At 37.3% G+C, this 14,929-nt stretch overlaps 1 protein-coding gene and 1 long non-coding RNA gene across 3 annotated transcripts; one reads left to right on the top strand and one right to left on the bottom strand.

The window, feature by feature from the left end:
• Positions 1–6,114: 6,114 nt before the first annotated feature.
• Positions 6,115–9,346, bottom strand: tpbg (trophoblast glycoprotein). 2 transcript variants are annotated; one of them, XM_069178595.1, is made up of 2 exons: positions 9,330–9,346; positions 6,115–8,434 (listed from the first exon to the last, which is right to left on the bottom strand). In XM_069178595.1, the coding sequence occupies exon 2, from the start codon at positions 7,944–7,946 to the stop codon at positions 6,780–6,782; it is 1,167 nt and encodes a 388-aa protein (XP_069034696.1). In that variant the 5' UTR covers positions 7,947–8,434; positions 9,330–9,346; the 3' UTR covers positions 6,115–6,779. The 2 variants fall into 2 exon arrangements, with proteins under 2 accessions (XP_069034696.1, XP_015210912.1); XM_015355426.2 differs by lacking the exon at positions 9,330–9,346 and adding an exon at positions 8,568–8,646.
• Positions 8,600–14,616, top strand: LOC107078382 (uncharacterized). The gene is made up of 2 exons (XR_001479326.2): positions 8,600–8,690; positions 13,597–14,616. It is a non-coding gene; the product is annotated as an uncharacterized lncRNA (long non-coding RNA).
• The last annotated feature ends 313 nt before the right edge of the window (positions 14,617–14,929 follow it).

Raw genomic sequence — 14,929 nt, 5'->3', positions numbered from 1 at the left:
CCCTTGATCTTTGTGTGTGCGTCCCGTCCTTCTGTCATCAAAGGCTAGATTAATTGGGGGAGCTCTTGGCATTGCACTGAAGCCATTCTGCTAACAACCATCACAAACATGGTATAACCTAAAGCTTTTTTGTGAGGAAATATTTGCAGAATGAATTAGCATCAAAAGGTAAAACATTAGGCAAATGGATCAATGTAATCTAATTCATATTCAAGTCTAAGGCACATGTTCCACGACACAAACACAGCAATACAAAGACATTAGCTACATTTTGTTAATAAATCCCAGTTTTTTAGATATATATGATCTTCAATTTGAAGTCCTCATAAAATGATATGAGTACATCTACTGAGCTCTTACTCTCCTCAGCAGACTGGAAATCTTGTTAGTATTGAGAGAAAAATGAACAAATCAAAGTACAGGTAAATCACCACTAAGCAGTCTGCTGAAGACCTAAAAATGGGATGAAAACACACCTTTCACCCTTCAGTAGGGAAATGACCCAAAGCATAAGGCCAAACCTACACTGGAGTGGGGTAAGAATATGAAAGTGAATGTCTTTGAGTGGACTCATCAAGTCCTGACTTGAATCCTATTGAGATTCTGTGGAAAATTGCCGTTCATAAGCAACTTGAGAGAGCTTGAGCAAATCTCAAACTTTTTTTCTCCTTAGTTTTAGCAGACATTTACTTGAACATAAAGTATCTTACTCTTAGAGGTCTTTGGATTAAGCATTTAGGTTTTCAATTATATAAACCCTAAACTGATGTTATACTTAACAGTGTAGTGAAAAAGTAAGTACAGTACTTCCACTTAAGATTTTTCGGTAACACACAAAAATTCTACTTTGTCATTATTTATTTCTGTCTTTCGGATGAGATGTTAAACCGAGGTCTTGACTCTCAGTGGTCAATAAAGATCCCCGGGGATTTCTCAATAAGAGTAGGGAGTTATCCTGGAGTCCGGGCCAAATTACCCCCCTCTGCCTTTACCGTGGCCTCCAAATTGCCCCAATGTCTGATTTATCTTGCACTTGCCCTGCAGGGTGTACCCTGCCTTGCGCTCGTTGCTTGCCAGGTAGGCTCCAGCTTCCCGTGACATCGTATGGTACAAAGCAGTTTGGCAAATGACGTACTGTATTATCACATGACATTATTTATTTTAAAAAATTGTTATTCAATGTGGCTGTATGAAAAATTAAGTGCACACCTTGATTCAGAAAACTTGAGGCACTCTCTTTAGCAGCAATTACTTCAATTAAACATTTGTTGTAAGAGTTGGTCAGTCTCACACATCGCCTGAGAGGAATTCTGGTCCACTCCTTCTTACAAAACTGCTTAAACTCAGTGATGTTTGAGGGCTCTCTTTTATGCACAGCTCTTTAGATCCCGCAACAGCACCTCTATGGGGCTTATGTCTGGACTTTGACTTGGCCATTCCAAAATCCTAAATTTCTTCTTTCTGAGCCATGCTATCTTAGATTTGCTTGTGTGTTTTGGATCGTTGTTCTGTTGTGTGATCGATTTTGTTCAGCTTGACAGCATGGCATCCAGGTCCTGAGGCGGGAAAACAGACCCATGCCATCATCCTCCCCCAGCACCGTCGTGCTTGACGGCTGTATGAGGTTCTTCTGGTCAAAGGCAGTGTTTGGTTTTCACCAAACATGACATTTTGCCCTATAGACAAGCAACTCCATCTTCGACTCATCTGTTCAGCCCACATTACTCCAGATGTCTAGTTTTTCATTCAAGTGCCGTTTTTTCAAGCTTCAGCTGTGTAGCAGTGTTCTTCTTGAAGAGAGGGGGTTTCATCCAGGCTATCTTCCATGAAAGCCATTTCTATTCAATATTTTCCTAATGGTGGACTCACGGTCGCTGACATTTACCCTAGTAAGACAGGCCTGTAGATCTCTAAAAAATAACCTAAGGGTTCTTTGCGACTTTGAGATGCATCTAACGGTCAAGTCTTGGAACTCAAACTGACTTTGGTAGGGCAGCCACTCTTGAGTAGAATAGCAATGTTCTTGAATTTTTCAGATTAATTTTCCTACTGTGAATGGACTTTATATTGTTTGGATATTGCTTTATAACCCTTCCCAGACTGATAAGCAGTAACAGTTCTTTCTTTAAGACTGTCACAGATTTCGTTTGATATTGGCATGATGTGTTACCACAAACCTAAATGCTTGAGACCAAACTGACAAAGTTTCTTAAATTATATACAGGAGGAGTCACATCCTGATCAAATAGTGATCTGCACATTTTAATGTACCTCATTCTACATACCCTCCTAATGAAGATGGTAGAAGTAATGGTGCACTTACTTGTTCAAACAGGTTAATTTTATCTGCTATTAAGATTTGGCGAAGACTAGGTGAAAGGCCAAATTTGTCTACATATGTTAAACCATAAAATACCAATCCTAGGGGTGAACTGACCACAATGTACATATTTGTGTTTCTACTGAATAATGAGTTTGGAATTTATAAAATAATGAGTTATCAAATTAAAATGAGGTCCTGACACCAGCTTGCTGAGAAAACAAATTAAGATGATTAATGTTAATTTCACCTGCCATACTTAGGGAATATCCAGTGTATGACATTATGCCGTCTTAATTTTCTGGCACAGTTTTATAATGGAGTAATAAATAGCTTAAATGGGACCCATATGTACACATAACTTACACACAACAATTCAGAGCTACTGTATATACATTTATTTGATATTCTGCAAGTATCAGAGCAATGCTTTCTAGAGAAATAGAAAGTTCACAATTCCCCCTGCCATCAAGATACTGTATAAGCACCATAAAGGCAAAGAGGAAACCTGTGTCTAAATAATCACAATTCCTAATCAGGAATGTATTGCTCTTCATGAAATGGATTCTAATCAAATGACAATCTATTCCACTATTGATAATAGTATATTGATTATAAAAATTGCCTTTTAGGTTGAGGACACAAGAATTAGTGAATGTTCTTGAATGAATGAATATTTCTACAAATAAACTAGATGACAAGTTCATTTGCCAGTAAAGCTTAGACTTCAGTAGTCCTGCAGTGCTTAAATTACCTGGACAGGTTCTGGATTGATCGTAGCAAGAGGTCCTTCTCTATTAGCCAGGAATCTTTCCTTCTGTCTTCCTCTCTGATGTTTGCTTTGTCTTTGTCCCCTGTGTTTACTGAGTCCTGTATTATCCTGACTTGCTCTGTTTTGACCCATCCCTGTGATTATTAGCTTAATGACCTCACTCAGGATGGCCCCAGTCAGGTTAAATATTTAGGCTTGCTGGTTTAGGTTTGATAACTTAATGATTTAAAAGAGATTAGCATAAATTAGGATAAGTTAATGATTAGCATCACTCTTTTGATTTGGAGTTTTGGCCATATTAACTGACTTTAAGATATAGGAGAACAGTGTAAACACTTAAGATATTGTCCATTATTATAAAATTAGAAGTAATTGTCTGTGTATGCATTATCATTGGTGGTACTGATTTTGTGTTATATAAGCTATTTAGAAAATTTTAGTTTAGATACAGAATGGCACTTTAAGACTTATGTATGAAAAATTGACATTGGAACCTAAGAATCGTAATATAATATTCTGTTGCTTTAAAAATCTAACCAACAAAATAGAACAGAAAACAGTAAGCTGCCCTTTGCAAACATTGATGTTCATGATTACATAGTTAAAGCTACTATATCATACTGAAATGCATGTAAAGACTTTAAAGCTGTACTGTATATTTCTGTGATAATGTCGGTTTCCTGTGGGAAAAAAAACAACAAAAGTGCACAGTGCAAAAAAAAACCATAAAAATAAATGTCAACAAGGAAAACCACTTAATGTATTAAAAATAAACCTGAAGCAAAGACAGATTAATGTGAAGCACACAATCCTTAATTGTGAGCCTTGACTATTTTGACAGGGTGAGAAAACTATACAGTACAAAAGGAGAAAATGTATGAAATGGTCCTTCAGCCGATAAAAATAGGTAGATTATTCAAAGCCTTCCTGGTGCTATACTGTTTTCTAATATAAGTCATTTCAGTCTCATGGCCAGATGCAGTACAACATCATGCAAGTGATCCAGGGTTTGACAGAATATTCTGCGATGGACGACTGCTTCAGCAGAAAAAAACTGAGCTTGCTTCATGTGGAGCTTCGAGATTTTTTCCATCACCAGGCTGTTTTTTTTTTCCTCTGCCTGGTAATAAGTTAAATTATTGTCTTGAGAGAAATAGAATTTTGATGCTGATGCAAGCTGGGCTTGAACTGACCAGGAACAGACAGGACACCTAAGCTCTGGGCTTGTGTTTACAACATCCTTCCATTTTCAGGCCATTTGTCTTAGGGTTGCCGTAGTGTTTACAACCCAAAGAGTCAAAATTGTTATTGGTCAGACAGATGGCAGGAAGGAGAAAGTGCTAAAAGTGGTTCAGAAAATGACAGACTTTAAGGAAAATCACAGATGCTAACACTGCAGCTTCACTTTTTTTTGTCTGCCTTGCCAAATAGAACTGGTAAGTCAGATACTTGATGATTTATTAAACTAAAAGCTCCTTTAAACTGTTAAAATGTTCAAAAACATCTCAATATACTCATATGGAAAGTCAGTGTTTTTTCCTAATAAGTACCATGTATCTGTTGCCCTTTGAAGTAGAAAAATGGCATTTCTGTTGAATAAGTTCACATACTTGGGAATTAATTCTGAAAAATGGTACTGTCCTCAGGATTTACAACCGAGTCCTACATTATTCAATATACAGGCTGTGCTTTCAAATAAACATTTGTAAAACAGTATCCAATGCAGAATTTATAAGTCCCTGATCTCATTTTTAAACAAGGAAATGTTAAACTGAATATTTCAGACTCTTTCCACAAGCAGAACCTTTTTTTGGTGAGGAAATGTAAAGTACAAGTGTTTTAAATTATAACATAGTTAACATGTCTGTTCTTTCTCCTAAGGTGGTCTAATTAGGTGGCATTTATTTTATGGAACTAATCAGGTACTACATTCTTCCATTCATCGAACACATTTATTGAATCACCCTTCCCAGCTTTGATCTTCCAAATTTTCACTGTTCATCCCCTGTTTTGAAAGTCATACACAAAGACAGGCCATCATATTTTGCTCTGAATAAAAGCAAAATTCCTGTTCAGAATGTTTAAAATATTGCAGTTTTAACCATGATAGTATCAGTATTGCTTCCTGGTGTCCCTTTTCTTTTGTTACTTGTACAGTATGTCCTCTACATTTGACAAACTGTAGTTTTTTTATTAGATTTCTCTATAATTCACAAAACTGAATGTCATACACAGTTTATAACCCTGCTACCAATTCATTTTGCACCAATGGTTTATTTTATTAATCATTTCAAGGAAAAAAATAATCTGTGAATTACAATGAGGCATAAAGAAAGTATATATATAAAAAAAGATACTAACAGAGAAATTTTAAAGAGGACCCTAATTAGGGTGGTAAACGATTAGAAAAGAAGTATAAAATGCACTATGGACAACTGTAAATAAGGATTTTCTTTCACATTTGAATTACATTTCTAAAACCTTCTGCAAATATGTACTCACCTTATGTATAATACTTATTAAAGCTGTACTGAATTTCTATTTTATCCAATTATGTGACCCTTCTAGAAGAGAAACAAAAGAAAGGGTCTTTATACTCACTTAAACACACTGACTTCGTCAGATTTATGTGGAGATTACCATTTTAAATAACTTATTGCAGAGGTAACTTGAAGGACAGAAAATGAGACATTCCATTGCATATTAAAACTTAAATATGAAAGCTGGAGAAGTCTGCTGTACAAGTGACTCCAGATAGAATTTGAGTTATCTGATCTTTGGAAGTCTTTATTATGGTCAGTTATTTTGCAATTTTCTTGCCGAGTTGAATGATTTCTAAGAAATATCCCAGAGCCTACTATATTGGGTCTCGCTGGCCATTTTTATGAAACACAGATAGCTTTCTGTGGAAAACTCATTTGTAACCTTGTCTTTCGCCTGAAGCTACAGCATTCTACTTCCAAGTTCCTAATAAGTTTTAAGGGCTTCAGCACAAAGGAAAAAAGGCAGTAACGCAAATAGCTTAATTTCAGCAAATAGTTTCCAAAAAGGATTTATTTGGAGGAAGATAGAAAAAAAAAAGGTTGTCTATAGAAGCAATAATGCAACATCTCTTGGTCATACATATATGTTTTAAGAAAAACAAAACACAAAAATATTCCGTACTGCTGCACATTTCATAACAAGACTAAATATTATGACATTCATGATATTGCAGATTACAAATTTTGCTTTTTCTTAGGATCAAAGGCTTAACTGGGTTCTAAAGGGAAAAAAAAACATGAGGAAGATACTGCACTTAACATATAATAAATATGAAGACACTGTAAACTAGGCTTTTAAGTGGTACTATGAAAACTCTGTACAGTCTTTGCATTTCTGTTGTATGAAAAGAATCTCCAGATGGGTTATAGTTCAATATCCTTGTATTGGGCCCCCAGTATTCCAAGCCCTGTATCATGCAGCATTGCACAACATCAAAAGATGACAAAACACATCAGTGAACATCACATCACATGGGCACATGGTGGCAAGTTCCCAGCGTGAACTAAATAAAAGTCTTTACTGTTAAAGATGCTGGTTTCTATGGAGAAGGGCAAGCACAGATTTAAGCCCCTTTTTACAGGAGGATTTCATGCATAGCTATAACAAGTCACCATGCCTTGATACGGACAGCGTTTCCATCTCTCAAACTTCAGAATTCAGACTTAGATTTGTTAACCTTGGGTCAGTGTTGATTTCATATCTGTAATGATATCCTTCCATATGATCCCTGCAGGCATCTCTAATGTTGTAAAGCCACTTTTTGATGCCCTTTCTATTCAGGTACAGTACTAGCAGAAAAATCACTCCGATTAAGGCTAGAACAATTCCCAGGAAGACATATGAAGTTTGCAAGACACCTTTCATATCCTCAGAGAAAGTGCACTGGAGTTCAGACGCATTCATCTGGAGCAATCGTGTGTTTCTCAGGTTTTCAGGGAAAGCACAGACTAGGTCCTGCTTGTCCAGTACAGATTCAGATTTCTGTAGCCAAAGGAGAAAATCCTCTATGTTACAATTGCAGAGCCAGGAATTGCCTGCTAGCAGGATTTTAATGTCTGGGTGCAGATCAAGCTCATTCAAAGTGTCATTTGAGAGTTCCTTCAGAGAGTTCTCTCTCAAATCTAGATTTTCCAGACGCTGATTTTTTAAAGCGCCCCTTTTGACGCTGACTATGGAATTGTTTCTCAAGTCAAGATTCTTCAGGTTTGGCAAGTTGGAGAACATACCCTCTGGGAGGTAAACAAGGTCGTTATACGATAGCTCCAGGGTGGTCAGGTTCAGAAAAGTTCCGATTCGAAGCACATTTGAGATTTCCTCTATGTAGGAGGAATTAAAAATCGAACTGCTTAGATTTAGCTGCTGTAATACGTTGTCGGCGCTGAACGCTTCAGCACTGAACCTGAAAATCCTGTTGTTGCTCAAATCAAGTTGTCCGAGCCTTGGCATATTGGTGAACACCTTTGGGTCTATCTGCTCAATTTTATTTCCACTGAGATTCAGGTAGGTCAGCTGTTCCAGTGTCTGCTGGAAAGAATCTCCCGTAAGGTGAGAGATGTTATTCCCGGTGATGAACAAAGTCTTCACGTTTGCCGGCAAGGGATAGGGAATGGCAGACAGACCGTTGTTCACACATTTTGCAATTGTTGTCCTCTCCGAAATAGAGCACACGCATTTTTCTGGACAAGTGTTTGCCTGAGAGGAGGTTATAACCAGCACATGAAGGAAAACCACTAAACCAAACCTCAAATGATTTAGCGTCTTCTGGTTCGGAAAGATCTTAAAACAAATCAAGGAATCGGCAACAAGCATTTTCTTCCACTACTTTACAAAAAATCGTATTTATCAAAAGATCCCAAAAATGCTGATGAGAGAACAAGGTCAGAGTGAGAAATTAGGGTAAGAAAGCCCCCCTTCGGTATCTGCTCACACCAGCGGAAAGAAAATGTTTCTCACGTGGATAAAGTTTTCGAACTTTTTTTCTTCATTAAATTCGCACAAAAAATAAAACCGCTTTTTTTACGTATTCCAATCGCTCCACCTAATAAATTTACAGAACAGCTTCCATTTGATGGTCCAATTCATCACACGGACATGCAGTCAAAGTTTACGAGCATTTCGTTGATTTTGGAAGAGAAGAAAACTTAAATGACTCACATATACAGTACGTGTTGTTCAAATCCTCCCCTCTTTCCGTGCTTAAAGAAACGGGTGGGTTTCTCAGGCGGTATCCTGTTGCAAAGATCCTTTGATCTCTCCTCGCTCTGCGCTTTTCTTACTTCGGAACTGTTTCAGCTTAACTGCAGGAATAAAGTTGCCGTCGGATGTAAAAGTTCGAAAGGTTACAAATACATTTATGCATTCGTACAGCCGTATGAAATAAAATCTAAACAGATGTTTTACAAGTACATTATGACGTCTACTAGCCCCAACCTCTTTCAAGCAGCTTCCTTATTCCACTGACCGCAGCTCTCCTCAGTTTCGTTGAAAATGAATCTGCCCGAGGAACTACACTGGGAACAACTCCTTGGGATGTACCACTTGTACAGAGCTAAGGTAAATAAAAGAGCTCCACCAAAACCAAGACTATTTAAAGTATTTCTTAAGGGATCTGTTGCCACGACTTATTGAAAGTTTCTTATTACACCGCCATTTTAATCTTACCGAGGTTTGAAACATATACGGTTTATTAACACCTAGAAAGTGAGACGCCTCATCTGCGTGCTCCCAAGTCCTGTATTATCTGTAACAACAGCCTACCTAGAATTTCAATAATGCATCTAGCAATGGTAATGAAAACTTTGGTTTTGGTCTTTGTGTACTCTTTAAATCCAACAGTATGTGGCCTCCGAATATGATTTCAGATGTCTTTTAACAATGAAATAAAAATGCTATGATTCTATGATTTCAAAGATAGTATTTGAATTTATTGACTTTCTAAATAGCGCAGAGATCTAATTTCTGAATAGCGTATCATTATTTCTCATGGTGGTTCCTCAGTGACAAGTTGTAATAATATCCCACTTCGAAATACGTTCCTACTTAAATATTTACCCCTTGAATTATTTTTATCCTGTAGGCACATTTTCACTTCAGATTCTGAATAGTGGAAATAAGAAGTAGAAGCCCTTATGGCAGAGACATCCAATCTCGCCCTTGTAAATATTAAACAATATGGAACTGAACACTACTTACAGCACAGAAAAACAGTAGTTCGTGCATGTTCTTTATTATCGCATATACTGCAGGCCCCATGCATTAGTCTTCACAGCTGCCCGCAGCTCACTCCAGTATTTATTTTAAGATGTTTTACTACTATTTTCACATTTAAGATATCTGTTTTAAGGTCCACCCTGATTCCTTGAACAGTGTGATGTGTTAAATATATCATTACAGTATTAGCCAGTGTAGAATTGTGCAAGACGCCGTGTAAGCGGCTCAGGGCGTCCCCGGTCTGCGGCCAGAAAGACCACGGTCTTGTGTCCACAGACCCCAACAAAGGTAGTGCAAGTTTTGCTTTTAGGAAAAGAGAAGTGTGCAGAATAACTGTTAATAATGATAATGCAATGGTCAGTAATGGATGTGGTTTCCTGCTTGTGTGCTTCTGTGAATATTTTCAGACTGTCTTCTTAAAGAGAAGGAATACCGTAACGCCTAATGTATTAAAAGTATCAGTTGTATCAGTATCAGTATCATTCAGTTGTCTTATCCAAAATGTTACAAGACATTATTAAAAAAAAAACAGACCTTAGTCCATTTGTTTTCTTTATCTCTTTATCTCTCTTTATCTCTTTATCTCTCAGTGACAATTGGTCGCGGGAATTAAACGAGCCGTTTTTTAAGCTAACGAATGCAGTCAAAAAGTAACTAAACGGCGAATTACATGTAAATGAATAAACAGTTTTGGGTGAAATTAATATTACATGTGGAATAAGAGAGTTGTATTAAAAGCTTTGATGATAAAAAAAATTACATTTGAGATATGTCCTTTGCCCGCTAAAGCCAGAAACGACCTGTAATGTCTGTGACCATGCTTAGCCTAAACAACAACATAGAATGACCACATTTTCACTGGGTAAAACTTTCTAGACACCCAGAAACATTTCCCTATTCCCCAACAACCTCCATAGCCAAAAGACTTGGCCCACTGTAGCCTGAAAAGATAAGTATGCTGATGCTTTCTCTGCAACATGCTGAGGAGCAACTGTACATTACTCCGTTTACTGGTACAGGTACAATATTAACAGCATGCTGATCTTCATGTTATGTGAGTCAGTTACAGATAGCAAATTAGTGATCTGTGCACATTTCTATTTTAGGAAATGTTGAAAACTATGCTTCCTAATGTATATTTGGATGAAAAAATTCCACCTTATAAATCCTGAGTATATAATGCCTTATTGAATGAAATTCAATTGATGTGTTATTCTTTGAGAAAGCCAAAGTAATGTAGTGATACCGTATCTTGAACATTTGCAGCACATGAAACTTTACTTTTCACCTACAAATAAATCACAGATTACAGAATGATGATTTCCACATCTTCACTTAAACAGAATATCACCTTTATGAGTAAAAAATGATCAGGTATTACAGTTCTCTTTGGGTCATCTGTTGTAGCGTAAATATTTTAGTAATAACACTAAAAACCAAGTTAAACTTTTGCATTACACAACAAAAACCTTCTATGGTTAATCACTACCCAAAGGCACTTTAGCAAAACAAAACCTCAGCACAAAGAAACAACCATCTGTTTATTTGCCCAAGATGTAAAATGAATACCAATAATAAAAAGGGTGTGTTTAGATAAATATAATGAAAGAGAAGAAAACTAATTCAAATCTAAAAGAGAAACACTGAACAAGATACTTATTACAGGCTTTAATTAAGTGTATGGAAATGTTTCTTGCCAAAATGCTGGACATCTGTCGAGGTTTTCTGTTCCTTCACTTTATTTAAACAAGACATGTTTCACAATGTTATATTGTACATGAATCATATTTTATTCAACAGTGCCAGAAAAAAAAAAGTGTCTTCCATTTCAATTTTCACAACTTTCTGGTTTCGAAATAAATATTTTCCTTGTTTCTGGAAAGGAATCAGAAGTGAACAGCTCATTTCTTTCACATATTTTCACATACTTATTTCTATGTTTTTTTATTCAGAGAATCTAAATTCTAAACATGAGAATTTTATGCATAAGCATGTCAAACACTTGAATTGAGTACCCTTGTAGATTTCTCTCCTGTAGACTAAGCATATTTTAATAATTTAACGTCTGTGTATACCATTCCTTTAAGAACATTTAACCTCGTATGGAGTGATTCCAGATCAGCAATGCCCTCTATACCTATAATTATATTAACTCTATAAATATAAAAGTCCTGCAACTATTTTAAATACCAGACGGAATACCCCCCTGCAGTCAGGAATGAAAACTGACAATGTACTGTATACCACATGATCTCCTTTTCTTTTCCCTCGAAATAATGTGATGAGGTATAACGAGGAGGCACAAACTTCAAAACCAAAAAAAAAAAATACAATTCACTTCAAACTAAACACGGAAACTCATTTTTACAAGTTGCAGGTTCTAAAAGTAAATCTTCCTTGAAATAAAAAAACTGTCTCCCTATATTCACTTGTTGTCACTTTAGTGGTCAAAAATACTTGTCCAGTTTCAGTTCTCAAGATGTAGGCAGATTCTGTTGTAGCTTTGGTTCAATTTTGTGTTCAAAGGTAGAACAAAAAGGTAGAAATTTTTTTTTGCTTAATCGGCTCCAAGATTTCTGACTGGTGGCTAGTTGCAGAACCACCTTATAAAACTCCCAACCTTACCTGATGGCTGTCTAGATGTAATGGAGTCACTGAACAACTGGTCAGCCAATGGTATCCGTGTCACGTTCTGTACACCTAGAGGGCACTCTGTCTTTGTCCTGTTCCTAGTTCCCTGTGATTATTCACGTCTTTCCGGTGTGTCCTGTTGTGTAGCCTATTTACTTCCGGTGTCTGCTCTGCTCCTGGCTCAGCATTGAGGGTACGGATGTCTTGAGACCCGCCTAGTACCAGGTCCCCTCTTCTGTGGCCTGAGGGCATAGGTTTTTATCTCAACATCATCTGACCCCCTGAGCCCGGGCTAACCTCCGTGTTGCCCCTTTTGCCACTAGGCATAGGGTCTCTTCTGCTCTCCTTGTCATTCCACGGCTTGCCCTTCTGACATTCGTGACAATCTGTGGCTTACAATTTTAGTCGACCCTCATTTCTGGCTTGAATTGGCTAAATGGCACTGAATGGTTAATGGCTATTGATATTACTGATATCCCCCTGGTACTCGGCATTAACCACACCATAAAAATTCTTGACTTCCATAACTATAGCGGATAATCTTGCAAACAGGATAGGCTGTCATACATGCTAAAAGAAACTTAAAAATGTTTGCTTTTACCTGAGTCTTTGAGTCATAACGAAGCATCTTTTTACTAATAAATCTGTTTTCCATTGTGAAGATGTTAAGTCCAGATCAAGAGGATGTTTAACTGATAAAGCAATTATAATCTCTCTCTCTGTCCGGCTCATCAGCATCTGCTGTTCAACTCTGTAACTCACGGCCTTTGCTCTTCACATACCAAAAATGCTCACCCAAGTGAACCCAGACCATGCTGAACTTGTGGAATTAATTTTCATTTTTTTCATACACATAGTTTTCCTCTTCCATTACTGAGAATTGATTAACCTTGTCCTATTACACCAAAGTCTACTTCAACATGGTCACTACAGTGGTTGTCTCTCTCTCTAGAAACACCTGGCCAATACAGAGCTCTTCAGTGATAGACACAGGTGTTCAGCTCTCAAGCTTTAAGTAAGAAACTCATAAATAAAATCATGAAATAATGCAAAGTAACTATTCTAATAAGACTGAAGATGTTTGAGTGGAGAGCTGTGTCAGCATGTGTTTACTGCAAGGCAACAAACAAAGGAATTGACCTTCACTTACTCTAATAAAACCTCAGTTATGAAAAGTGATACAACTGCTACTTCCTTTTCATTTTTTCGAGTTATTTCTAGTAACTTAAAGACAATAAATGAAACAAATTCATTTATATTTGAAGGATGAAGGTTACAAAACTGAACATTTTACTAAAACAGAGACAGTATCTTACCATCGTGACCTAAACTGAAAAAACAATAAAATGAAAAAAAAACTGCTGCAAATGCAATTCATCAAACAAAATTCAAAGTGACAGTGAAATAAACAGAGTACGTGTGATTTTTGTTGACATAAAATTAATGTGCACAACTAAAAACATTGAAATGGTGCGTTTCAAAGAAAAAGTTATCCGTTCTCAGTTTTTCTTTAACTTGCTGACTTTGTTAGCCAATATTTCTAATTAGCTTGGTTTCACAGGCAATATCTAATTGAGGGCATTTCTCATTTTATTTTGCCATGGGCTTTTTCCCACAGCTTTTTGGAGTCACTGAACCTCTACAAGAAGATGTTCAGACCCTGACAGGAGAATTGGGTCACTACATGGAACTGTAGTACAAGGTGAAACCACAACCTATTGTCCTGCCAGTTTTGCTGTGTGGACTCATAGAGCACAGAATTGCTCTGCAGAATTTGTTGCTTGCGGCCATGATCTGTGGTTGATGCTGTTGATGCTGTCGACTGAAGGCAAGATACACTGTAACAGTGTCCATGCTGTGAGCCTCCTGTGGCTGGGAGAGATGCCTTTGTGCTCAGAGGTCATCAGAGTCCTCCAAATACCACTGAAGGCCTGGTGAAAATGACTTGCTGGTGAAGATGCTCGCTGCTGTCTGTGTTGTGGATGCTAGCAGAGGAAGATCTGCACCATGGAGGAAATATTTAAGCTCACTGATGATGAAGATGAGGCAGTAGTTGAAAGAAATATCTTGTCAGAATGCACCTCGGAGACAGTCACTGCTCTGCCTCTCTACTTGATTTGCAGCAAGCTGTAACACACAGGGCAGGCTCAGACAAGGACTGACTATGGCTTGCAAGGGCCAATATCAGAGGCTATCATCTTGTTGCACAATGGGATAACAGTATCACCCCTGTAGAGCTGCTGCAGGTTTCACTGTAGCCAGGTCTTCATGCTCTGTTAGCAAGAGGAATAAGCAAGCTCTCCATCAGAATCTGTCCAGTGTGACCAGTCCCTTCTGTACAAACCTGGCCTTGCTGAAGGATTCAAATGTCACACTAGATCCTGCTCTGCGATGAACTACAGTAAATGAGATCTGCCAATCTAGATAACCTCTAAAACCACATTGCCCTCTGTTTTAACCCACTTAGTAACAGATCCTTTTACTAATACTGTACTTAGCAGTATCACATTTTATATTTGACTCCTTAAATGGACTAAATGCAGCTGTCTTAAACATTTCAATGTGAAATAATATGTCTCTTGCCTGTACATCAACACTTTTTCCATTACTTCCATTAAAAGTCTGATTATTCAGTTCATTTAGTTGTTTACCTTCATACTAATGTCTTGCTACTCACCTTTGTGTTGTGCCCCAGCATAAAGCATTACTTTATTGTGGTTTCTTCAAGGTCAGTGCCTCACATCATGTCCCAAATGATGGCCAGGCCTTTTCCTTTTTTGAGTCTTTTGAAGCTTTTATGGGCTTTAAAACCAGGTCAAAGATTTGGACCTGAGAGCTGTCAAAGCGAATGCCCTATAAATGAGCAGTTTTAAGTCTATGTTTTATAAGTCTATGTGAACATTGTTTTGTTTACATAGACCATCATATACTGTGCATGATGATTAAAACAA

Source organism: Lepisosteus oculatus, chromosome 2 (genome assembly GCF_040954835.1).
Source record: "Lepisosteus oculatus isolate fLepOcu1 chromosome 2, fLepOcu1.hap2, whole genome shotgun sequence".
Lineage (NCBI taxonomy): Eukaryota > Metazoa > Chordata > Actinopteri > Semionotiformes > Lepisosteidae > Lepisosteus > Lepisosteus oculatus.
The sequence above is the reverse complement of the archived record's forward strand: the minus strand, read 5'-3'. Positions and strand labels throughout refer to the sequence as shown.

Coding starts and splice junctions, on each gene's coding strand:
- tpbg (XM_069178595.1), bottom strand. CDS start 7,946: ATGCTTGTTGCCGATTCCTTGATTTGTTTTAAGATCTTTCCGAACCAG.